The 25,624-nt window shown below is 49.6% G+C and overlaps 1 protein-coding gene across 9 annotated transcripts in view; it reads right to left on the minus strand.

Moving 5' to 3' along the window:
* ZNF618 (zinc finger protein 618) overlaps positions 1 to 25,624 on the minus strand; it is a 148,789-nt gene that overhangs the window by 55,909 nt on the left and 67,256 nt on the right. For 8 of the 9 annotated variants that reach the window (XM_039719922.1, XM_039719919.1, XM_039719916.1 and 5 more), the window contains exons 3-6: positions 14,118 to 14,374; positions 9,901 to 9,996; positions 6,818 to 6,895; positions 86 to 124 (exon numbers count right to left, since the gene is read on the minus strand). In XM_039719922.1, the coding sequence (XP_039575856.1) occupies positions 86 to 124; positions 6,818 to 6,895; positions 9,901 to 9,996; positions 14,118 to 14,374 (470 nt within the window). The remainder of the gene's footprint in view (positions 1 to 85; positions 125 to 6,817; positions 6,896 to 9,900; positions 9,997 to 14,117; positions 14,375 to 25,624) is intronic. The other variant, XM_039719921.1, reaches the window with a different exon arrangement.

A 25,624-nucleotide genomic window follows, 5' to 3' on the forward strand; every position in this document is an offset into this window, starting at 1 on the left:
CTGCGGTACGGCCCCGCGAGGCCCTCGGGGAGCGGGACCCCGCCTCGCCCGCCGCACCCGGCCCCTCGCGCCCCGCTGTACTTACTGCCTTGTGAGGCTCCTTCCCCTGAGGCAGCTTCAGTGTCTGCAAAGAGAAAGAGCAGCGCTTAGATCCGCCGCTGCTCTGCCCTGGCCCCCAGCGCCCCCCCTCGCTCGCTCTCCTCTCCGCCGCTCTGCCCGGCCCGCCCGGCTCCTCGCGGGACGGAGCGGACCCTGAGGGGCTGAGAGGGCAGACATGGCCAACAAGGGCTCGTGATTAAAGCGCAGCTGCCCATGGTCATATAATGGTCTGGGCTGGAAGGGACATTAAAGCCCATTTCGTTCCACCCCTGCCATGGCAGGGACACCTCCCACTGTCCCAGGCTGCTCCCAGCCCTGTCCAGCCTGGCCTTGGGCACTGCCAGGGATCCAGGGGCGGCCACAGCTGCTCTGGGCACCCTGTGCCAGGGCCTGCCCATCCTCCCAGGGAACAATTCCTAATTCCCAATATCCCATCCATCCCTGCCCTCTGGCAGTGGGAGCCATTCCCTGTGTCCTGTCCCTCCATCCTTGTCCCCAGTCCCTCTCCAGCTCTCCTGGAGCCCCTTCAGGCCCTGGCAGGGGCTCTGAGCTCTCCATGTCTCTTCTCCTCTTCAGGTGAGCATCCCCAGCTCTCCAGCCTGGCTCCAGAGCAGAGGGGATCCAGTCCTCAGAGCAGCTCCGTGGCCTCCTCTGGACACGATTTTTTAACAGGCAAGTGCTGTCAACCCAGGAGAGGGAGCAGTGAACTGCGCACCCGGCTCTGCTCCTGTGGGATTTGGCACAGCCGGCGCTACCACCGTGCCTGCCTCACAGGCAGTGATGGCAAAGCCTCCACAAGAGATGGGCCACAAGAATTCCCCCAGGGTGATTCTATCCTGGTCTTACTGAAGGCAGATGTGGAAAGAAGGGAGAGAAAGCTCCCTCCACTGTAGTGTGTGGGACTGCAAGAAGCACACAGCAAAGATCATGTTCAAGCCCTAAATGAATGCAACAGGCAAAGCTGTGAGCTGGAAAACAAACCCCAAAGTTACAAGTCAAGTATCATAAACGATTAGGATTTCCAAGCCAGTTTGAAGTGTTTCATATTCATCCTAAATTACATATACTGTATGTCACATTATCTAATAATGTAACTGCGTGGCAAAATATTCCATATGTCTGTTGGAATGATGCTTGCACTGCGCTGGAAACCACAGCTGCAGAATGGCACAGCGTTTTTGAATTTAAAATTTTCAACCTTAAGTAATGAGCACTGTTTGAATTTAATTTCCTTATTTCTTAAAAATAATAAAAACAAATGATTGTGGGTTTGTGAATTTGTACATTTCTACTTGATTAACCTGTCTGATTAGATCATTCTTCTAGGCAACGGTATTAATTTGGCACAACTTCATAAACTCGGGCAGATTAGAAACCCTCAGTATCAGATGCAGAACCTCGACAGCAAAGCCCAGGGTTTTTCCACAGCTGCTACTTGTTTGAATTCTCACCCATCATTCAAGGAAAAGCAGCTATGGCACAATAGATTTATGCAAATTGCTGTCCTGGTGGTCAGAAGCAACAGCATGAACAAATCATAAAATAGATGCAGTATTTAAATAGCTTTTAAAAGTACTTTAGTCAAATTTAACAAGAATCAGGCAACACACAAAATTTGAGGAACAGCCATTTCTGAACTGCGTCAAGAAATGTTGTTACCCTTAGTCATAGATAGACTAAAGTATTCATGAATTAAAAAATTACCAACTAAAAATCCCCTTACAGCCCACTCTATATTACCTTTGAGGTCACACCAAGTAATTCCAGTTGTGAAACAAAAGAAAAATTTCTGAGAAAGTTGCAAAAGTCAGTAAGAATAGAGAGGTGGGCAGGGAAGCTAGAAAATGGGCCAGTTAACTCTTCTGTCCCAAGAAACTTTCTGCATCTCATACGAGTATCTGCTGCAGACTGGTAAATGTGCACGGGAAAAATGGATCTTGGGATGCAGGGCAGAGGGCAAAGAACTTCCCCAAAATCATCTGGAATTTTCAGTAACAAATAAACAAATGAACCCCAACTTTCTATGGCTCAAGAACACTGTCTCTCCTCAGGGATGGTTATTCCTCTACTAGTTTTGTACTCCTTACCTCAAAATCCTTTCAGTGACAGAACCACTTTAACTCAGACTCCAAAAAATGTGCACTTTGGAAAAAAGCATTTTTCCATATTCACCATTTGAATGAGTCATCTTCCTTTTCATATTTTTTGAATTGAGCAGAACCCATTCTTGGAAAACATTAATCTGAAACTTGAAAAGCTTTGAGAAGTTTTTTAACAACTGGTGAAACTCAAAACTTGGCCTGAAGAATCCAGCCCCACTCAGAGCATCCAGGATCTGTTCTGGTGAGGGCAGCTCAGCCCTCGGCTGGCACAGCCCTGTGGGGAGGACATGCAGAGCTGAGGGGCTTGGAGGGAGGCAATGCAACAACTTATAATGTAAATAAATAATAATGAAAAACAACCTGAGCAAAATCATCAGTCAGCCCAGAAAAGCTTATCTGGAAACAGAGAACTTCCACCAATTCTTGGGCTAGAGGCAATATATCCTGCGAGGGTTAAACTTGAGCCTTGCTATTTTCTTTCTTTTCTTTTGGAAGAATTCTCCTTTGGGTACAAATCTCCCTTGCTTGGCCTCAGCCCAAAGGTTTATAAATTTGCTGTTTGAAAGTCTAATAAAGCAATTTCAGCCTTTTTTTTTTTTGGAGTTATCTGAAAGTGAAATAATTTTTCTGACTCAAAACATGCAGATGCTTTGCTGCTCATGTTGCTTAAACACGACCCAACCGTACAAAGCAGAACTTTCTAGCTGACTAACTCCTGAAGGCAATCCAAACCTTTTAATGACCTAAAAAACCCCACACAGCTAAAATAAAAGCACCGTAAGCAAAACATTTTTAAGCCCTGGGTTGCGTGTAGGCGAAGCAGTAACATTTGGGACAGAGCCTTCCATCGGCACTGGGAATGCGCAGCCCCTCCACTCCAGCTGAACTCCAGCAGGAGGAAGGAGATGGGATCCTGCAGGGCTCAGAGCAGCTCACAAAGGAGCCTTTCAGCTCCACAACATAACTTTTTTGTTGGGTTTCTTCTTTATTTGTGAGTTCTGGGGAGGCGAAGGGGAAGGAACACGACCTTTTCCTTTCTTCCTCGATGAAACACAGTGGAGAAATTTCTTACCTACGTTTCTGGTTCTTTGCAGAACCCTTACACGGGGATTTCCGTGCCTGGATCCCGGCTTTCGGGGGAAAGCAGAATGGGAACTTGTCCCTGTGAGGCAGCACGTCCTGAAGCAGAGCTGCCTCAGCCCTTCTGCAAACTGCCAAAGCAGTCGCTGCCTGAAATTCTCCAGCCAATGCTCAGCACCACAGGGAAGGCTCAATAAACAAAGAAAATGCCCTGTTTTATAATATAAACTCCCCTGCTCCTGAAGGCAGACAAGAAAAGAAATCAGCCTCAAGAACATGGGTCACCTCCAACACAGCTTCTCTGCCACAGAGAGCTGGAGTGGAGGCAGGTACAGCTATAAAAAAATCCATGAAATTTCTCAAAAAAATGCTCATTGCAAAGAAAAATCTTTGATCTTGCCAGGGCAAAACTCTTCATATGGAGCTCAACAGCTCAAAGGATGAGAAGACAGTAAGTTCTGCACAGGGCAAAACAAGCAGTGGATAAGCACAGATCGGCTGCACAAACAGAGAGGGTGACAGACGTTCCTGCTGCTGTAAGGCTCAGGTGGGCCCCTGGACACAAAAACCAGCTCAGAAATAACCTCATGTGAAAGCAAGGACAACTTGAGGCCCCCAAACCTTGCATTATGTGTCACTGAATGGTGACAGACAGGCTGATGACAGAGATGTTTTGTTCTGCCACAAAGGTCCAAAGTAGATCAACACCAATTTCTCTGCTCTCTCCTGGCCTGAGCCTTTTCTGTCTCCTGCTCTGTCACCTGCAGCACCATCCCAAAGCCTATTAGTGACACAGACAAGCAGAAAGCAGAGGCCTGGGATGGAGTGTATCCTTCAGCAAATCACAAACAGCAGCTATTGCTGCTGGAATGGCCAAAAAACCTAAAGAGAAGAAAAGGGCCTCAGTTTGTTCTAGCTCCTCTGATGCTGAGCTGGGGAGTCTCCCAGGATCAGTCCAGCTTTGGGAAAGGCAGATGTTATGTGACTGATGGGTGGCCACACCTTTGGGAAAACCATGGCTGGCACCATCCTGCAAAGAGAGAATCCAGGTTCTGCCATTGCAGTCCTCTCCTCCCTTGCCCAGCCAGAAAGAAACGACTGAAAGATTCAGGACTGGAGTTTCTGGCAGCTGAGAACTGCACGGGCTGGGCCAAGGGAGCTCACATTGCAGTGCTTCCAGCAAAGCAGCCCTGGGAGAGCTGGCTGCCAGTGGCCTGGCACTGGATGTGAGACACGGACTGGAGATCACAGGGAGAACAGGAACGTGCAGGGTACACCCTCAGGGCAGCAATCCCACCACGTTATCCCATGTTTGTCCCCTGGGGCAGCACCAGCCCCTTCTCCTCCGTGAAGCCTTGGGGCAATAAAAGCATCTTTCACAAAAATCCCCTTCACTCCTGCAGTGTTCTGCCATCCCAGCACCATTCCTGGTCCAGTCTCTGCACAAGTCACAGTGGATATTATCACACAGGGCTTTCCTCCAAAGAATCCTTCCTTCTTTTTTCCTGCCCATCCTTAACCTTTCACTGCAGGTTATTCCTCTGCAGCTAGGCACACTCTGCCCAGTGCCTCAGCTCCCTGGGAAAATCCCACTACCAGAGCTGCATCATGTTTGCAGTTTCATTTCTTGCTGCAGAGTGTAGATGAATAAATACCTCATTTGTATTTTTATTGTCTTAAAGCAATTTGGATGCACTTTGAATGTTACTACTACATGAATCCAGTTACAGTAACATAAACCAACACTTTCTAAGTATCACAGATATAAATTCTGTTTCTCCATCACTGATGTGAGAATTAGTGATAAATTTCCACATTCAGAATTTTGAAAATTTTCATCTTCTGCAACTACACATGACAAAGACCTTGGAAGCAAAAGGTAAAGTCATGTCTCCACTGAGTTAATGCCAAAACTATGGATATCAAATGTACAGGTCTATGTTGATGCACCCATAAAATTTAATATATTGCTTAATTTTATTATCAAAATATAAATGAATACAAATTAATTAGATCACACACTCGGAGATGACATCATACTAACAGCTCCTAAAATTCCAGCTGAATTAAAGATCCCATGGTGCTTGGGGAAGAGAAGTAAAATAAAAGCAATCCTTGTCCCACATTTAAATACTCCAATTATTATTGCAAAATTATTGCAATGCTGTGATGTAATGGTAAAGCATATCCCTGTTATTTTAGGATTTTTTTCCTTAAGCCACAGAGTGAAGCTACTTGAAGCTACATTTAAAGGACTTTAAGGAATTTCGTTGGTATTTAGAAAAGAAATACCAACATGGAAAAACAATTCTGTGTATCCAGAAATACAGAGGCAGCTCTGTGATATTAAACAGCACACAAGGAATATGCAACCATGCAGTTAAGGATGTGTTATGAAACCGTGACAAACTCTGAGCAGTTAAGGATGAACACTTCTCAGCTGTGCATGTGCTGACTTTTGAGAGTTTGAGCATTTAAAACTTAGTATCAGCCTTCCTTACTCCTGGATTTTCAACCACTGGTTACACCTGAGGAGCTGAAGTAGATGCTCCTGCCAGCCTGGCACAGTTCACCTCAGGGACAGGAGACAAACCCAGAGAAAGGCTCAGGAGGAGCTGGTTTGCAGTCCCTGCTGTTCTGGTATTTCAGAGCTACAAATCCTGCAAACTACACTTTGATTGAATACACCACCTCAAACTTTCACATTTCTGCAATTAAGCAACATTGGGTTGTTCAGTCTTAGAGAAAACCCAGATCAAGCCACTCCTGACCAAGCATGAGACTTTTCACACACACAGTGCATTTGGGAAGTGACTTCAGCTGACAGCAGGGGCACAGGGGCAGCTCAAGGAGCATTTTGATTTGAACATAAAAATACAGCAGTCACAATGCCCATTTCTGATTTCTATCCTCCTAGGCTGACTTCTCAGGGGTGGATGGAACTCCCAGCTGGGCAGGAGTTCAGAGCACCTCAGGGAGATGCCACCACACTGCTGGCAATGGGACATGCCAGGAGAAACTCTGAGATCTGAGCTCCCCCTGCACACAGGGATGCCCTCAACAGCCCTGGGCATCAAATACTGCCCTGAACACAGGAGCTGCTCCTGACCTGGGGAGAAATTTTGCTGGAGTAAAGAGCCACAAAGCTGAGACAGCCCCAAAGTTTATCACTGGGCCCCTTTCAGTAGGAAAGCCCGGAGAAGAATTACTGGTGACCAGGGAAGCAGCAGAGCTTCAAGACCTTCCTGAAAATAGACCTAAAATCACAGAATATCCTGGAAGGGACCCACCAGGATCATCCAGGTGTGAAACTTCTGTCCCTGCCCAGACCCCCCAGCAACCCCACCCTGGGCATCCCTGGCAGCGCTGGCCAAAGGCTCCTGGAGCTCTGGCAGCCTCGGGGCCGTGCCCATTCCCTGGGGAGCCTGGGCAGTGCCAGCACCTCTGGGGGAAGAGCCTTGCCCTGAGCTCCAGCCTGAGCTGCCCTGAATCTGCGTTATCCCAGGATTCCCGAGATTGCAGCAGGACTGAGATACCTCTGTGTGCTCGCACATGGGTCTGGAAACAGTTGTAATACTTGTATTTCTTCCCACATATTCCACACTCGTAAGACCCTGAAAAACAAGAGAGAGAAGCACACATCACTATGAGAGACCAGGAAAACAGCCTCCCTGCACACTGGTCCAAAAACTGTGAGCAAAAGGGTGCACCTGACAGCAAAGTAATTTTTGGAAGGTTCATGGAGATAAATGCAGGAAATCACTATCCCAGACACTATTCTGTCTGTCAGCCTTATTTAAGATTCCTTGGCATATTACCCTGAACTTACATTTTCAGTGTATCTTTTTAACTTTGCTAACGTGAAAGGGCCACTCTCAAAATAGCCTGACTTATAATTTTATAATAATGACTAATGTTTCCTATGGACAGAAATAACCTTGAATTACTTTTCAGTAAGTTCCTAGTAGCTGGGAAAAAATCCTTTTCAACTGAAAAAAGAAGGCAATATGTTATCTTGAGGCCTGGAGTTTTCAAAATTTCTCAAGAAATGCACAATGTACAAATTTCCCAAGAAACCCACAGAGATTTGGTAAATATCCACCCAGAGGAAACCAAATAGATACAAATAGAACTTTTGCCCTTTTTAAGGAAAAGCACATGACCACAGTAGTCCCTCTTCTCAATTTGTGTCTCTAATTCCAGAAAACACACATCTGCAAACAGTCATTTGAAATGAAACCAGAGGAAAAGAGCTGGGAGAACCATTTGTAATGATGAAGTTATGCCATGAATTTAGACTCTTCTGTTATTGAACAGGCAGACAGAAATTTCCTTAGATTTGTTACTTGAGTTGATTCAATCTCTTTTTTTCCTACTTGACTTTGTTGCACAGGCTATAAAGTCATTTTCCAGGCTCTTATTTGCTCAGAATGCACTGCATTTCTTAACTGTCCACCAGAGCTGTGGAACTGGGATCCCCTTGCTGCTCTTTGGAGAGGGTGAGAGCATCACTTGACTGAAGAGGAGGTGGGAGAAAAAAGGGCTGAATTAATTTGAATGCAGAATTTCATTTCCATGCACCTTTCCTCACACAACCTTGAAAAAATCTTTTTCTGACCATGCCAAACAGCAAAACTCAGGGAGGAGCTACAAACAAGAACAAAAACATTGACACACATCCAGATAAACATTCCCGAACAGCATTTCACAGCAATACTCACCTGGAGCTACTCAAAGTGAGCTCTAGCCAGGAACAAACCCAGGGTGCTCTCTGAACACACTATGCCCACGGTCCTTTTTCCCATTCCCATGTCCCATTCTCACAGCTTGGGAAGAAAACACCCCCCTTGGAGTGTCAGAGCCCTGAACTCCCTGTCCATCACAGACAGCACACCTGGGGCTGTGTCCTGAGCTGGGGAGGCTCAGTTGTCACTGGTGCTGAAAGAGGCTATTTGCCACAGTCCGATACACCAGAGCACCCTGCTGAAAAAATACTCCATATTCTGATAGCACAGGCACTTGGCTGTATCTGATCTGCTCCAGAGCATTTTTATGATCACAGCTCACTGTATTTTATATAGATATACATCTGTGGGACAGTCACCACCTGTGGTCACTCTTCACAGGCTGCCTGAGTGAAACCTGGGCTATCAGCGGGTCAGCAGCGTTTGCCAGCCCTCACTTCCTGTGCTCAGGGACTGACTATTTCACCACCAACCTCCAAAATTCTATTCTGAAAACTCTTGGAGCTAGAGCCCCAAAGCAGCAGAGGAGAGCACTCACCATGCCCTGGGCCCTGCAAACAGGAGCCCCGAGCACAGCTGAGGTTCAGCTGAACCAACAGCAGGATGAGACTGATGCCCACCCACATCCCAACAGTGCTGGCTGCACATGGAGCACTAGGAAGAGTTGGAATGGCTCCAGAGGAGGCCACTGAGTTAATCACAGGGCTGGAAGACTCAAGAGCCTCTTCCAGGGCCTGAAGGGGCTCCAGGAGAGCTGGAGAGGGACTGGGGACAAGGCATGGAGGGACAGGACACAGGGAATGGCTCCCACTGCCAGAGGGCAGGGATGGATGGGATATTGGGAATTAGGAATTGTTCCCTGGGAGGATGGGCAGGCCCTGGCACAGGGTGCCCAGAGCAGCTGTGGCTGCCCCTGGATCCCTGGCAGTGCCCAAGGCCAGGCTGGACAGGGCTGGGAGCAGCCTGGGACAGTGGGAGGTGTCCCTGCCATGGCAGGTCCCTTCCAGCCCAAAGCATTCTGTGATTCTGCGAGTTGGTGCAAACAGCTCAAACACAGTGAGGGGCTCTAGGCTGAATTTTTTGCCCCATTTTTATTGTATTTCCTACTTCCTCTGGGGACAGTCTATGGCACATAAATGCACTGGCTGTGCAGAACTGCTCCAGGAAGGTCAGCTGTGCAGGTAACTGTGCAGTGCCTTCCTTCTGTACTGTGAAGCCGAGCAGGGGCTGCAGCCCTCATGCAGGGGCTGTGCTGGACACCAGGGGCAGGAGCTGAGGAGCTGAGGGACCACGTGTCCCAGGCCAGGGCTTTTGTGCAGGTGTCCTGGAGCTCCCAGGCCTCAAGTGCAACCCAGGGAAGGTTGGAGTCAGCCTTGAGGGGAACACCTGCACTCACCCTCTGCCCACATGTGGTAGAGCAGTGGCCCAGGAGCACAGGGAGTTGGGGAGGTTGTGAGGGAAGTTTGTTCCAGACCTGAGGCAGAGACACAGCTCAGCAGCCACAGCTGTGTGCTCAGCTCACCACAGGCCCTCACGTTAGAGAAAGGAGGGGTGACTTGCCACTAAAAATGTGTTGTTAGAGGGGAGGAAAGGTGAAGAGGAGGAAGGACATCACTGTGTGTTAAGGCCTTGCAGAGAACATGCCCACATGGCCTTGGACACCCGCAGCGAGGTCCTTGTCCCCTCAGGTGTGTCATGCAGGTCAGTGGTAGCAGGAGGGGAGGTGGGGAAGGTTTGGGGTTAGTTGGTGCACTCAGTTGGGCCAGGCTTTTCCTGAGCCTTGCAGCTGGAATCTGGGCAATGCACCCATTGCTTCCAGAGCTTCCTTTGCTCCCTGAGCCCTGGTTAGACTTTCACACCCTTCCATCACATACCGGACGTGTATCTCAATGCATGGTCAAAAATCCAGGTCCCTGAATATCGATTTCGTGTATATCCAACGGAAGAGTCACGTTCCACTGCTTTTCCATCTAAATTGTGCAAAAAGAAATCAGAAAAAAGCCCTTAAAGTGGATGCATTTCCAAGGAATAATGATGGCTGAAGCCTATTAAAAACTTCCAAGACCCATCTGTCCCTGTGGCTTCCTGACAAGATGTCAGAGGTCTCACAGAATTTCTTAAGGCTTCTGCAGTACTATTTTACCTCACCAGGGAGAATACAAAGTGCTCTTGAATTTCATATGCTGAGCAGCTCAGCAAGTGAAATATCAGCACCATGGCATGAACCCAATGTGTGCCTGGGAGGTGGACAGAGAGGCTCAGAGCAGAAGGATTCTCTCTTCACTCTTTCTCAGAAACATTTCTGATTTAATGCATTACTGGAAAAGTCCTCTCCAAAATGTTCCTTGTAAAGCACCAGATTGGGAGAGCAGATTGAGAGCTTAAGGATTCTTATATCAAACTTCTCCTGATCAGCTCGCAGATAACTCGATCTTCCAGGACACAAATACTGATCTGATGCTAGTCCCAACAGGAGGAAATGATCTACATCTGATAAACAGTCTCCCCCTCTTTCTCCCCAGTTACAACACAGGTGCCCTTTGCTTTTCCTCTCCTCTCCAGACAGCTCCATGGGGCTTCTGTGCCTGTCTGCCCTGACCTCCCTGCCCTGAGAAGTATCCACGTGCTATGGCTCTTCAAGTGCCCCTGGCCTGAGGTCAGCACGTGAATCTTGCCAGAAGAAAGAAGAGAAGAACAGGAAATGTGGCACCCCTGAGCTGTGCAGCGTAGGAACCCCCACCGCAGGGCTGGGACAGCCAGGGTACCGTGGGGGTCCAGGGGGTGCAGGGGGGAGCAGGGGATCCACAGCAGCTGCAGCTGACAGGAGCCAGCTGAGAGCCAACCTCTCCACTGGCTTCCTCTGCTTGGGATGCCAGAGGGGGACCCTACAGGATTGAGACTTCTGTGGAAAAGCAGCTGAAAGGAAAACGGTCCAAACCCACAAACAGCTCTTTGGTTGGGGACTGTGGCCACTGCCCCCAACCATCCCACCCAGTACAGCCCCTTCCAGCCCCCATGGGGTTTGGGATGCTCCACACGGATGGAGGCAGAGTCTGGAGCGCCAGGAGAGACAGGAGCTGGTGCAAACAGGAGGCAAAAAACACAAGGCCTGGTTTGATGTAAACACTGCAAGGGAATAGCAGCATCTGAGCTGGGAATCCCTTTTATAAATTGCTCCAAGTGACAACTAAAATATAAATAGAGCAGATGTGTGACTCAGAAAAGAGACGTAAATCATGTAATGTGCATTTCAGCCACGTCCCAAGGCTGAGCCCTGCAGGAAAGCTGTCACTTGGAGCCACATGTGCCCTTCAGCACCATGGTCCCAGCTCAAACACATCCCCCATATAACCAACTGTCCCCAGCACCCCGTGAAAGGAGACAGGCTGGGGGTCAGCAATTCCACACAGGAGAGGGGTTCATTCACTCCTGAGTCACCACTTCATCAGGATATGCTATTAAAATAACCATTTTCAACACCTCCAATCTCAGCTTCCCTGATGAAGATGAACAAAATCCTACCAAAGGCTCGCCTGTCTGCATGCAGGAGGGGATTCAGACACAGGGCTCCCAGATCCCAGGGCAAGGAAAGCTCCTGGAAGTGCTGGGAGCAGCAGCAGAGTCACAAAGCCTTTGCTCCAAAGGCAGGAGGCACCAGCAGCATCAGCAGGTCACACTTCTAGGCTGCTCCAGTGCAGCAGCTGGAATGGCCAGTGAAGAAGTGAAATGGCCAGTGGAGCAGCTGGAATGGCTAGTGGAGCAGTGGCACATGGGGCACATTCCTGGTGGGAGGTACCCTGGTGTGTGCAGAGATGGGCACAGTGCCCGTGTGTGATTTCCATGGGGGGACAGGTGCCAAAGCTCAGCAAACACAAGGAGCTGGGCACCACGGGCTGTGCACACAGCACAGGACCTGACGGGCAAACAGGAGTTATTCAGAGCCACCTCCCCAAAAACGAGGGTCATGTGAATGGCAGACAGGGGCACTTCAGACTCTGTTCACAAAGGAATTGCACCAACCCCATCACCTCCAGACCAAACTGCCTTTAAAGAAGCCCAGGTTTTACAATGACCAATACAAGGTGTGTTTCACTGGAAAAGACCCTTCCAGACAAGTCTCCAGTTTATATGACTTTCAGCCACCATTTGTAACTGGTCAATGAATCTGTCCCTCTCCCCACAGTGACCATACATTGTGAGTGTCCCCCTCACATCACTCTGTCCCCAATGCTCTCAGCAGGGACAACACAGAATCACAGAACCACGGAACAGCCCCAGCTGAAGGGACCCACAGGGATCATCCAGTCCTGTCCCTGCCCAGACCCCCCAAAACCCCACCCTGGGCATCCCTGGCACTCCAGTCCTGTCCCTGCCCAGACCCCCCAGCAGCCCCACCCTGGGCATCCCTGGCAGCGCTGGCCAAAGGCTCCTGGAGCTCTGGCAGCCTCGGGGCCGTGCCCATTCCCTGGGGAGCCTGGGCAGTGCCAGCACCCTCTGGGGGAAGAGCCTTGCCCTGAGCTCCAGCCTGAGCTGCCCTGGCCCAGCCCCAGCCATGCCCTGGCTCCTGTCCCTGTCCCAGTCCCCGAGCAGAGATGGGAGCTGCCCCTTGCAAGGAGCTGCAATCCCTGGTGAGCTCTCCCCTCAGTCTGCTCTGCTGCAGCTGAACAATCTCAGTGCCCTCAGCAGCTCCTTACTGGCCTCCCCTCCAGTCCATCCAAGTCAGCCAAGAGCAAAAGCCCCCTCCCCACTGCACAGCAACGCAGCCAAACTCAGCTGGCAAGCAGCATTGCCAGAGGACACCGACTGCAGAGCAGCTGCTGCTGCCCAGTCAGGAGCTGTGGCAAGAAGAGGGTCCTGTGGGACAAACAGCCAACCTGCAGATGTTTTCACCAAGAGCTGGTGGCCGTGGCTGGAGGAGAAGCTCCCATTGCTGCCCATCAGTCACAGCTCCACCTCTCCCTCCCAGGGCAGCAGGGATGCTTTTCAGCTTTGCCCATGTAATGATCAAGAGTTGCAGAGGCACAAAAACTCTGAAAATACACAGAGTATTTCTTCCATATTGTAAAATCTTTACGTCAGAAATAGTTTTGGACTTCTTAGGCTTTCCCTAGACCTGCACAGATAGCACTGACCTCCTGCCCTGCTGTTCTTAGTGGCTGTCCTGTGGTGAAAAGGAGGACAACGATGCTTCTGGGACAATCACCAGCTAAGGACATCTCCTGGGTTTCTTTCCAGCAGTATGGATAATGATCAACAAAACTCAGGGGAAAATGCAACATCAATTCCTCTTTTCTCTCCCCCTGGAGGACAAACCAACCCCAAGTGCAATGCTGGGCAGCTCAGATCAGCCTTCTCCTGAGTCCCTTAAAGGAAACCTGGTCCAACTGCTCTTCTTTCTTTTTATTAGCAAGTGCCTTTGGATCTCAGAGGCACTGCAGGGACCTGCTCCAGGCTGGGGACAACAGAGACAGTGCAAGAGTGGTGCCTTGCCAGGTTCCCACAGGAAGCCCCTTCCCTGAGCAGGAGGAGAGGACAGTTTGATGTTCATAGAAAAAAGAAAAAGCTTCTTCTCATCACAGCAGGAGGTGGGGTGGGGAGAGGAAGCACTGTTTTGAACAGGGCACACCATAGCCAGCCCTGAGTCAAAAGTATTCCCACAACTGAGGAGTGATCAGGAAAACAAACAAACAGCAACCTGTAAAACCTGCTCTTGAGCTCAGGTTCATTTACAGAAAGCATCCACATTCCTCAGAGCAACTTCCCTCAAAACATCTCAGCTGTTTCTCAGGTTTTCCTTTCCAAGTTCCTCATGTGTCAAACACACCCCCAGCCCTGGGCTCACCAGGTGCTGCAGGTGACTGATGGGCAAGTCCCTGAACATGCCAAAAGAAGATAAGGAGCTCTTTCTTTCAGATCTTGGCTGAGCCTTTAGGGGCAACCAGACACAGAAGGTCAATAATCCTGAGCCAGCACCCCAAGACTGGTGTTCGCCCTGGCTCTGGGACCTCCAGCAGAGCTGAGTGTCCAGGCACAGCTCTCCAGAGCCTCACCCAGTCCCCACAGCCCTGAGGGATGGTGCCCCGTGCCTCACCGAGCGTCTGCTGGTTGCGCACGCCGCCGATGACCACGCAGATCTCCGCAGGCACGTCCCCCGGCCCATCCTTGATGTTCTTCTTGGAATCTTTGGTGTCATCCTGCCAGATCACCTCCTCGATGTAGTCATCTGGTACCTCTGTCTTCACTTTCACCTCAGTCATCATTCCAGCCTCTTCACTGGGGGAGGACTGAGATGTCACCGAGTCGGAGCCCTCGGCTTTCGGGCTCTGCGGGCTCCTCTTCAAACACTCCCTGAAGGGGGAAAGAGAGGAGAGAATGTGAATCCTCAATGCCAAGTGCTCTTTTTGTATTCATCAGGACCTAATGCAAGGTACTCTGGTTTATGCAGGTTATTTAAAAGAAGCATATTAATGTGTGTAATGATAAGTAATTAAAATTCAACTAGACAAAAGCAATAAAATTATTTGCTAGTAATGAAAATAACCTTAATCATCACAAACAACAGCAGCACTCATAAACACACTAGATCCCTAAAGAAGAGCAAAGAACTTGCCCTGGTTGCCAGCAGGCCACGGGCACAGCTCCAGCAGTTCTGCCTGAAGGCATTTTGCCAACACTAGTCCATACAGACAAAGCCATATTCTCCTGTGGCACTTGGGGACATGGGTTGCTGGTGGACCTGGCACTGCTGAATTCAGTTAGACTTGATGATCTTCAAGATCTTTCCCAACCTAAACGATTCTATGATTCCCTGACATTTTTAATTAGGAGCTGTCTCCACCCTCCATTGCATCCTCTCTTTTATCCCTTCAAGCAACCTGACATCCCCTGGTATTCAGAGGCTTTATTGAACATACACAGTGCTGATCAAAGGGGATCATCTGGAAGATGAGGATATTTAGGGAGACTACCACGTTATGGACTGATACAACTGTTTGGGATGACAGGGAAAGCCTAATAGAGGGAGAAAGGCAGAGGGGGTCCACTGTGCTCAGAAACAGGTTAAATAGCATCTGGGAAAGAAAAGCTGGGAATTTGTGGGAGAAAACAATCTAAACAAATATTCAAAACCTTTTAAGAAAAGGAAACTGGACACCTCAAAGCTGTAAAACAACATCAACGGTGGTGTGGTGGTAAAAGGCAAAGGGGGGTGTGAGCCCACCAGACAAGGATGTGGGAATATGAGTGGGAAAATGAGTGGGAAAATCAGTGGAGCTCCTTTAGCACCACTCATTATGGACCCCCAATTTTTCATACTGGTTTTTAATACACTCCACCATGCAATACAAAGATTAAAAAATTGCTGGTTCAGTTTGTGCAGAAATCAGAACTAAATATAAAATGGCTCAGACTACCCAGAAACAGAAACCACTGTGACATATTTAGAGTCATGTAAACACTGGGAACAGCCAAAGGTATTTAAAAACATTTTAGGCTGAAGTAACAAAATAAAATGAAAATTAGGCTGAACTTATGGATGATCATTAGATTGTGCAACAATGACAAAGAAAAAAAATCCCATTGCTTGGAACATCATAAAGTTTGTCAGGACAAAGTAACAGTGTTAGAGAACCAACACCTGCAGTGGGCTCTGACACAGGTTATGGAGCTCGCAGAGGAACCAGGATGGTGCAACTGGAAGTGAAAGCGTGGAGCTCCTGGGAGGACAGGGATGAGGGGAGCAGAGCAACAGAGAGAGCAATCCTCCAGTAATTACTGCCCAACCTCCCACATAGACATGGAATCACTATTTCAAACTGGGTCAGGCACATCCTATTGCCAGAGACTTTATTACTCATCCCTTCATTCTCATTATGGAATGAAATGTACAATTAATAGCCCCAAACAGAGAGAATTAGCCTTGACCTGCCTTCCCACTCATTTCCTTCCTTCTCACACATACTCCCCCCTGCAGTGCTCCCAAAATCATACAGGGCTCTTACAAGTGAGAAAGATGGATTGAGACAGAGAAGATGTGGTTGAGAACCAGACAGTCGTTATGGTAATATTATTGGGTGTGCCACAGGCCCATCCATCTCAGCCAGCACGGTGTGGCCCAGCACCCTTCCAAGGGAAGGCAGTGAGCACAGAATACTCAGGGATCAGAAAAGAGTGGGATTGATTGCAGAGCAATCAAACCCAGATCAATCAGACCCAGAGGGTGTGAAATGCAAAACACTGATAAAGGCAACAATAGGGTTGATAGGAAAATCTTTCCTTCCTCAGCAAGGGCTGTGGAGGAAGATCAAAGCCAGCCAGGGCAGTTCCCATGCGAGGCTGGAGGTGGGAGAGGCAGTGAGAGCTCAGTTATCCGTGGCACAGCAACCTGGACCTGCCAGTCCTGGGCAAAGCAACAGGAAAATCCAGGCACGAGCCAAGTGATCTGGGATTAGAAGCTGATACCAGTGGCAATGAGACTGAGGCTAGAGCCTTCTGAGGAGATTATAAAAGGGGCAAGAATACGATGACTTTCTGATGACGCCAGCTTTGCATCGGCCACATTCAAACACAAACCAAATCAGCAACAGGCCCTGTGCTGCAAGGCAAAGCTGTTCTCCCTGTGCATTGCTCCTGCACAGAGAGCCATTTCCACAGGACTCCTGAAATTGTTGATGTGGGACAGATTTATTCATGCTCTGGAATTAAATTAAACACCACTGTTGCTAAAAATTATGGGTGGAGCCATGGAGGGGTGGAGAGCAAAGGCTGTGAATGGGACACTCCACCAGTGGATCCCTCTCTCTGTAGCTGGCTCTGCCCAAGACAAGGGGCTGCAGCACAGTCAGACAAGCCCAGGACTGTGGATGCTCCCACGTGGTAGTGCAACCACAGAGAGCCACGCTCTGAGCTGAAGGACTGACCAAATTTTCGGTTCAGGTGCCCAAGATGGAAGAAGGAGATCATTTTCTCCCTGTCTGAAGCTGTGGTGAAGCCACTCCCCATGTGCTGCAGACATAGCGAGCAGCTTCAGGTTTCAGAGGTGATCAGAAAAGCTGAAGATGGTTTCAAAATGCAGCACTGAAATGGTTCAAGACTAGGCAAAGACACCTTATGACTCTGTGAGACCAAACTGGTCCAGTCTGGTTCTCATGCCAGAAGGAAGACTAGAAGATGATTTGATTGCAGCAGACCATCATCTTCATGGGGAGAAAATGCTGTCTTGCCTTAACTTGGCAGGGAAGAGTCAAGTGCAAGCTCATTGCTGAAAGCTGGAACCAGCTGAAATGAGGCACAAAACATTAGCACAGATGGTGGACCACTGGAACAGCCATTTCCAAAGGATGTGCTCAGGGAGAACAGATCCCTTTGAGTTTTCAAACCCAGAGTTGTGTGTCTGGCTGGCCCCAGGTCCCTGGGCTCAGTACAGATGTATACTGGCCACATTTGGTGGCCTGGAGCTGAAGAATATATAAATTATTAGAGCAGACCAATGGACCCTCAGAACTTTCTCCCCTCATGCACAACGACTTTGTGGATCCAGCTCTGCCAAGAAAAGAATTTCCCAGCTGGAATGTCTGCTCCTAGGTGGGACCTAACCCTGCAAATATTAACTGAAAGCAATTCATTGCCCCATATGTTCTAACTCTGAGCAGGTCCCTGATGTGCAGAAGGACACAGCCCCAAATACTTCAGCAACTTTCTTCTACATGATTTCATGGCTCACAAGCCCTGAAAGGAGCCTGCTGCTCCCCTCAAAAACAAGTAAAACCATAAAGAGGGCAGCACTGACACTCCTGGGAGCAGGGCTGAGCTCTCCAAAAGCCACTCAGTGCCTTAGCTGGGGCTGCACAACTTTGGAGGAAGAGGAGGCAGCAGTGGTGGAATCCAGCTCTCCCAGCAGGAGCGAGCATCACTTTCCTGTGGTCCCCCTGTGAAATCCAGGTCATGCTTCTGTGGCTAGAGCAGAACCAGGACCACTCAGCTCAGTTGCTGAATGGGATATCAATCTTCCCAAGGGTCCAGGGGAGAGCTGGGCTCAGGGAATGACCCTCATGGCACAGCAGGTCGAGTTTGAAGCCTCCTGGTTAGACTGGGGAAAGAGTACCAACATCCCTGAGCAAAGCAGGAAGGAAAAGGAAGCTACTGACACTGGAAAGCTTCAAGCAGGATGGAAAGGGGGATGTGCACAGCCCCAGCAGAACCAGTTTTCCTTGGAAGACAGGAGCCATCACAGCCTCCACCATGCACAGCATCAACCCACGCATGCACTGAGCCAGGGAGGTGACCCAGAGAGCTTCATTTCATTCCCAGTACTTTGGTCCTTGCAAGCCCATGATGCTGCACTTGCTCAGTGTTGTGCTGAATTTTACTTGTTACTGAGCAGCACAAAGAACCTCCACTTGGAGATGAGGATAAAGCAGCAGCAGATCTGGAACATTCTCGTACTCCAGAAGTTCCCTGAGAGACACAGCGGGGGACAGGGAACATCCTGCTTGGGGGAGGGAAGACATCAGGCCTCAGCACCACTGTGGCCAGGCCTGGTTCTGCCACTCCTGTCCCATGGCAGCTCTTCTGGAGCTGAGGCACGACTGCTGGAAAGGCTCAGAAAGAGGATGAGCAACAACAGGAGTGAATTTTCAGTTCTGCAGCTCCCAAGGCTCCAAACAGGCGGGTTTGGGTGAGGACACAGAAAGAAAAGGACTCAAAGCTTTTGGGGTGTCAGGTAAGTTCAGTATCAGTCCTGGGAGCAGAAGGACTCTCCAGTGTGACCCAAGCAGTGCCCACGTCCCCTGTGCCCACACAGAGACCTGTCCCAGCTGCCAGATCCCTGCAGGGGCACTGCTGGGGCCACACTGGGACCAGTGATGGCCAGAGCCTCCACTTGGTGGAGACAGCAGCGCACAGGAGCCAAGGGAGAACCTGCCAGAGTCACCTCCCACCATCGGGTCCCCCAGCCACCCTCCCCTGGTGGCTCTGAGCTCCGTCTCCAGCCTCATGCCACCACTCTTCTGCACAATGCAGGTTTAGTGTTCAGTGTGGCCTTCCAGGGGTCAGCTGCACCTCCCTCTGCAGGTCCAACCTAACATCCATGGGCTGATGTTCCCTGGGAAGAGGATATTCCTGTTCTCCAAACACAGCACTGCTTGCACAGGACAAAAACTGCTTGGAGCCATCAGGCCACAGAGGAGCAGAGTGCCCAGGCACAGCTGGCTTAAACCCTACCTCCTTCCACAGGGGGGATCTAACTTCTTCTCCATGGCTTTGCCCCTTCCTGGGAAATCCTCCTTCACTGTTCTGTGCCTTGTTTTTACTGAGCTGTGGGCCCTGGCAATCCAAGAGGCTATTCCATGCCGAGGAGAGGAGGCAGAAGCCTTGGGATGCCACAGTGCCCACTCCATGCCTGGTGGCTCCTACAGGTGAGGTCCTGTTTCACTTCCCAGAACAGACTCTGTGATTTCCAACATGAAAGAGGCAAACAGACATTGCACTTGCATGTATCACTGCTCTCACTAAGTAGGCCACACAGCCAATTACTGTAATACCAGCTCTGCCATCTCACAATGCTCATTTCAACATTGCTGCCTGCTTTGATCATCAGACTTTCATCTTCCGATGACGTTACGGCCACTTTCATGTCAGACACAAGTGTGTGAAGGCAGAAGAGATTTCAGAAGGCCTTAATGAAGCCTCAGCATGAGGAACTGGAAAGACAGGGGTAAAAGTGGGTTCCTGGACCCATTTGGGTATAGGTTCCTGTGGCAGCTCGTGAAGGCCTCAGGCTTTGGCAGAGCTCGATGATGCAGCACGACAATTTGGGCCAGAACAGTTCTGTGTGTGAAGCCTCAGCAGCACCAATGCAGGGAGCAACACGAGGGCAATGCCAGGAGCTCTTCTCAAGGGAAGGACAGAAAGGAAAGGCTGGGTGCTGACACCGGTCCCCTCTGCACGGTGACACCACCCACAGATCCAGCAGCCCCTTCCAGCTGATGTCCTGTGGCAGGAGGGGGGAGAAGGGGCTGAAGGCTGCAGCGTGGAGCTGCTCTGGTCCCTGCAGGATCTCCCAGGCTGTGATGAGCAGAACAGCAATGAGTGAAAGCAAACGGGGCCCGTCAGCTGCTGCAGCCACAAGAAACTCACACTTGCAGTTTGCTGTTTCTGATCTGGAGTAGCATCCTCATAAATAATGAAAGTGACTAAAAGCTACTTAAAAAACACACACTCCTCCCTTCTGAAAGAATGAGAAAAAAACCCCAATTATAAAAGGACATTTCTTCCAGCTAGGAATAATTTGTCATGTAATTCTCTGAAGACAGCAACAGAAACATGCGTGCTCCGTGCTCCCTTTGAGTCATCTGTGATTGCATATGTACTCAGATGGCTTCTAATGAGGCTATTTTTACAGAACACATCCTGCTGAGTTTTTGGGGAGGGGCAGAGTGAGATCAGTGAAGTATCAGTCTTCAACATCAGCTCCTCAAAAGGAGAGGAAAAGGAAACATGTGGAGGAGGATGTACCACTCTGAACCAACACCTATGAACAGCTCTCCTGCCCCAGCAGCGAATGTGGAGCAGCTTTTGGGTTTTTTTTTAAACAACACTCAAGCTGCAAAACCCAGAGATCACTAGTGCCTTGATGATATCAGTGATGGCCAAGCTGCACAGGGCTCTGCACACGTTGCTCTGGTGGAAGCTGTCCCTGCTCATGGCAGGGGATGGAACAGGATGGGTCTTCAACCCAACCCAACCCATTCTGTGACTCCGTGGTGACACCCCTGGGCAGAGGACAGGGTGTGCCAAGTTAGAGTAAAACTGAAACACATTTTGGGCTCTCCTTGGAAGGCTCTTCTTGTCTGCAGCACCAAAGAGGTTCAGCAAGGACCCAAAAACACTCATGGGGACCAAGCAATGGGCACCTTTGCAGAGGCCAGCAGGACACCAGCAACACTGGGATGTCCCAACTTGTCTTCTGGAAACCAACATGCAGTTGGCTCATCCAAGGCTAAATCAAAAGGCCTCAGCTGTCAGAAAGCAAGGGAAGCAAAAAATGGGGGATGCTGAAACTGGGCTCAATTTACAGACGTCTGCCATGGTTTTACAAGAACCAGAAGGTTCCTGTCATGACTGGAGCTATGGGAAGTGGAATAGACAGAACAGATGTAAATGAACTCTCATTTTACATGGAAATGATGAAAGCAGAGACAAGAAAAAGAAGGATGTAAGTTGAAAATCTGCTTGTCTGATGAATTAGCTGTGGTGGCCTTCTCACCCCTCCCCATGGCTCTCATCTGCTTCCTGGGGCAGCCCAGGGGTTGGGCCCCTTGCCTTACACCAGGAGGAGGTGGAGAAGATCAGGAAGCAGAGGAACTGCCTGGTGTCCTTCACTGGGGACATCTCCTGCAGACATCACCAGACAAAAAGATTTTCAAGTCCAGGGTTAAAAGAGAGAGAAGCAAGAGCTGTTTTCCCAGTGTTACAATTGAGCTTCTGGCTCCAGGCTCCAGCCCCAGCTTCAGATGTTCCCTCACACCCTGAAGGACAAAGACACCACCCCAAGCTCCTGTGTCACAGTGTCCAGAACTGCTCCTCTCCAAGGGACTCAACCCCCCTCCCTGCCACAGCTCCCTCTGCAGCCTGAGCCCGAATCCTTCAGAGAGGATGTCCTCCTGCTGCTGATGTGTGAAGTGCTGCAACAACCACCCCATCCTGGATTCCTCCTCTGAGGGATTATTTGCTGGAACAGGCACTGTACTTCCAGTGTGGATTGCTGCCTCTGGTCATTGGGCATTTGCTGGAAAGGAGATTCTCTTTCTGTGAACCTGTCCTCCACAGGAGAAAACCCTCTCTGCTGTCTCTTGAATGAAGCAGAGGAAACACTTTTTAATGTACACTGTGTGCACACTAAAATATCCCTTCTGATCCTTGACTCTTTCCATTTGGGAGCCTGTCCACATGCCAGAGCATAGATACCCAAGCAGGACACCCAAGTGTGCCACCAGCACTCTGGGTGACACACATGAAGGCAGCATGTGCTGGCTCATATTCCTGAAATCCAAATTTTCACTGGGTCACAGAAGGGTTCATGGTCATCCATGTTCCACCAGGAGGTTTCAATTCTCTTCACAATTTTCCTCAATGCCATTGTGAATTCCCAAAGTGTGCATTTAACTTCTGAAAGGTTACAGGAAAAACCTGCTCCCTCTTGTCCTGGTGTTATTTTAGGGGATGGGAAGTCCCACCCCCATCTGCAGTACAGAAGAGAGGACTTGCTGAAGAACAGAAAAAAAGCAAAAGCTGGTCAGAGCTTCTGGGCATTTTCCACACACAACCTGCCCTTGTGAACCTCAGGATTCAAAGCCTCCAAGGTCCCTGTGAGGTCACACGTGCTCCTGTGGTCTCTGTGCTGGTTCTGTCCATGGCCCAGCAGCTGCTTCCTGGTGCTTGGCTGGGTTTCTTCACGAGGCTGCTGGGTCCCCTCTTGGCATCCACGACCCTGAACAAGCTGCTCCCTCCTACCCTGACCAAGGATGAAGCTGCAGCTCCTGGAGGCCCTGAGGCCTTTGCTCCAAGTCAGTTGGATCTGGGGACATCAAACTAACTGGACACACAAAGAAAATCCCTGGGGCAGGAGAAGCAGCCCAAACCCTGCCCCTATCTGGGACACATTTACATCCTCTGCTTTCTCCCTCCAAAATGAACTGAAATCAGAACAGGAGACCACATTCTTCTGCAGCAGCTGCCATTCAGGATTTCCTGGGAGAAATTTGCTCAATAAATACCAATATTATTAAGGAGTTCATAAATTTAAAGGACATGAAGGTTTTGTAGAAGAGAGATGCTTCAGGGAAGTTCATCCCCTGCCTCTGAGGGCAGCCAGCTCTTGAAAACAGAGGTAACAGCTTTCAAAAACCCCGAAATACATAATGCAGCACTCGGTGGTGTGTGTGGTGTCAGTGCTAAAATCTAGGGAAAACAAACAAACAAAGCAGAATACTTAATTTTTCCAGCTCCCTGGGTCTAGTAAAGCACACAACCTTTCCTGACAGCAAACTGCTTCAGGAAGTCCAAGAGGAATTTAATCGTGCGTTCATTCCTCAAGGGACACTCGGCAGCTCCGAATCCTTCAGAGAAGGTAAACTCCAGGACCAATCAGCCTGCCTCTCCTCTGGAAATTAAACATTAAAATACAAACCAGAACAATAGTCAAGAGCCACAAAGAATTCCTAAGGTATTAGCAAAACAAATTCCCTTCAGTCCTTATTAGGAATATCTTGAGGATGGTTTGAAGAGGAAAGTCTAACCAAATATAAAAAAAAATTTGGCTTATCCAACAAAAAACAACCATGCACTCTTTGCCAAAAGCAAAAGAATTCAGTCAGATAAAAAACGCGACACACAAATGATGCAGGTTAAAAACTGAATTTAAGATGATAATGGAATAGCTGCCAGCGTCTTTAAATTTTCAAGCGTGGAAATGTCAACAGAGACAAAAAATTCAGGGAAAAACAAAGAGAATAGATTAAGGATTTATTTATATCAGTGAAAGAGCTCTGTGTTCCTTGACTAAGAAATGACTGAGGGGGTGAGAACTGAAATGGCCACAGGTCTCCAACATGCCATGAGGAGTGGGGGGGGTGACCCAAGGATTTCCTGGTGGCTCAGCTCTCCTGAAGGCTTTAGAACTGCCACATCTTGGTACTTTATGGCTCCAGAAAAGGACATTTCTCCACCACATACCACACAAAGCTGTCCAGGACTTTGGCACCAGGCAAACTGGTGTGGTTTCACAGAAATACTCCTGTCCCTGGGAGCTGGGATGTGTCTGAGTACTGTCATCTCCTTGTACGTCACCTCCTTTTGGATTTCAAGGAAACCTGCCCAGGTTTCCCACAGCTTCTGTCCTGGTTGTCACATAGAACTGAACTATCCACGCCTCTCAAACTGGCCAGAGGGCACTTCTGAGGGGTTTTGTGCTGGTTGGTTGGTTTGTTTCTCTTTGAAGATGGCTGGTGAGAGCCCTTTGGCAGGTACCAAGGCCTATCAAATTCCTTGCCTAATTACTAAGAGCTATCTCTTTTTCTGATGCAGGATGAGTTGGAAACTTCTTGGTACTCTGGGACTGAAAATCCCACAGGTTGCCTCTTAAAGAAAGGGGAGACAATTCAAACAATTTTCTTTGGAAAAAATTCCTGGAAATACCCAGTCCCAGGCCCTCCACAGGGTGTAGAACCCTCTCCTGAGCTTCACAGGACCACAGCCTCAGAAACTGTCCTTCCCCAGTGCTGGGGACCTGGTGAGCTGGAAGAGGAGCCTGAAGAAGAGTTGGTGCCATCCCAGGGCACTCCCTGGGGTGACAGGAGCTGCTGGGGAGGACATGTTCATACAGGACAGAGCAAGGAATGCGGGGAAGAGAGGGGAAGGTGCCAACAGGGAGGCTGGAGAAAGGTGAACTGAGAAGGAGCAAAGAAGGTGCAACCCTTTCTCAACAGCTTCTCCTGCCAGGGCTCCCCAGGGCACAGTCCCAACCCCAAGAGCTCCAGAAGCATTTGGACACTGCTCCTGGGAATGGCCAGGGTGGGTTGTTGGGGTGTCTGTGCAGGGGCAGGACCTGGGCTCAGTGATCCTGGTGAATCCTTCCAGCTCAGGGTTTCTGTGATTCCATGGAGGTCACATCTTCTATGGCACAGACTGAAACACTCAGACCCCTGAGACACCACAGCTTGGTCTGGAGTACCTGAGAAAACTGCACCATGTCAGAGCTGGGAAACCTCCAGGCCCAGCCCAAAGCTCCCTGGGAACTCCTGCCCTGCTCCCAGCTGGGCCAGCACCCAGAGCCCTTCCCTGGCCTGCACCTCCCTGAGCCCTTTCTGGGAGCTGCACTAAAGGAGAGCCAGCCGTGCCCTGGGCAGCAGCTCCAGGATTCCCCCAGCCCCAGGAGCAGCTCCTGCACAGGCACATCTGTGCTGCGGGCGGGCTCCGGCTGGTGGGAGCCCCGCTGCTGCTGGGCTGAGCTTCCAGCTGGCTCCGTTCCCTCCGCAAACAGATGCAGCTCCTAGAGCAGGGCCTGATTTATTCAGCAGGAGTCTCGCACATTAAGTGTAGTTAAGTCTGAAAACAAATCTAATGACTTTAAAATAAATAGCCAACAGAGGACTCCAAACTGAAATTCCTCCTTCCTCTGACACCCGCCATATAAACAATAATAATTACATAAAACCGTGTCTAACACATGACTACACAAGGCTCTGGTGACCAAGAAAAGCACACGCTGCTTGTCAGACATAATTGCACATTTGGTTTTTCAATTATTTCTTGTCAGGATCCAGAGCCCACCATCTGAACACTGACATTAATTATTGGGAAGTTGTTAGTGCTCCAGTAGTCTTATGGAGACTCCCAGTGCTCACCCTGAGGCGCAGAGCTCCCAGTGCTGCTCCCACACTGCCCTCCCATCCCACCAACCCCTGGGACTGTCACACACCACGCAGGGACACCCAGCCTGGGCCACCACATGCAGAAGGGGCTTCAGAAGAAACTTAGAGCAAGTCTCCAGTGGACATCAGCAAGGAACTGATCCCCTGCCATGTGCTCACCCACAGGACC

The sequence above is a fragment of the Passer montanus genome, unplaced genomic scaffold (assembly GCF_014805655.1).
Source record: "Passer montanus isolate IOZ18808 unplaced genomic scaffold, ASM1480565v1 scaffold43, whole genome shotgun sequence".
NCBI classification, from domain to species: domain Eukaryota; kingdom Metazoa; phylum Chordata; class Aves; order Passeriformes; family Passeridae; genus Passer; species Passer montanus.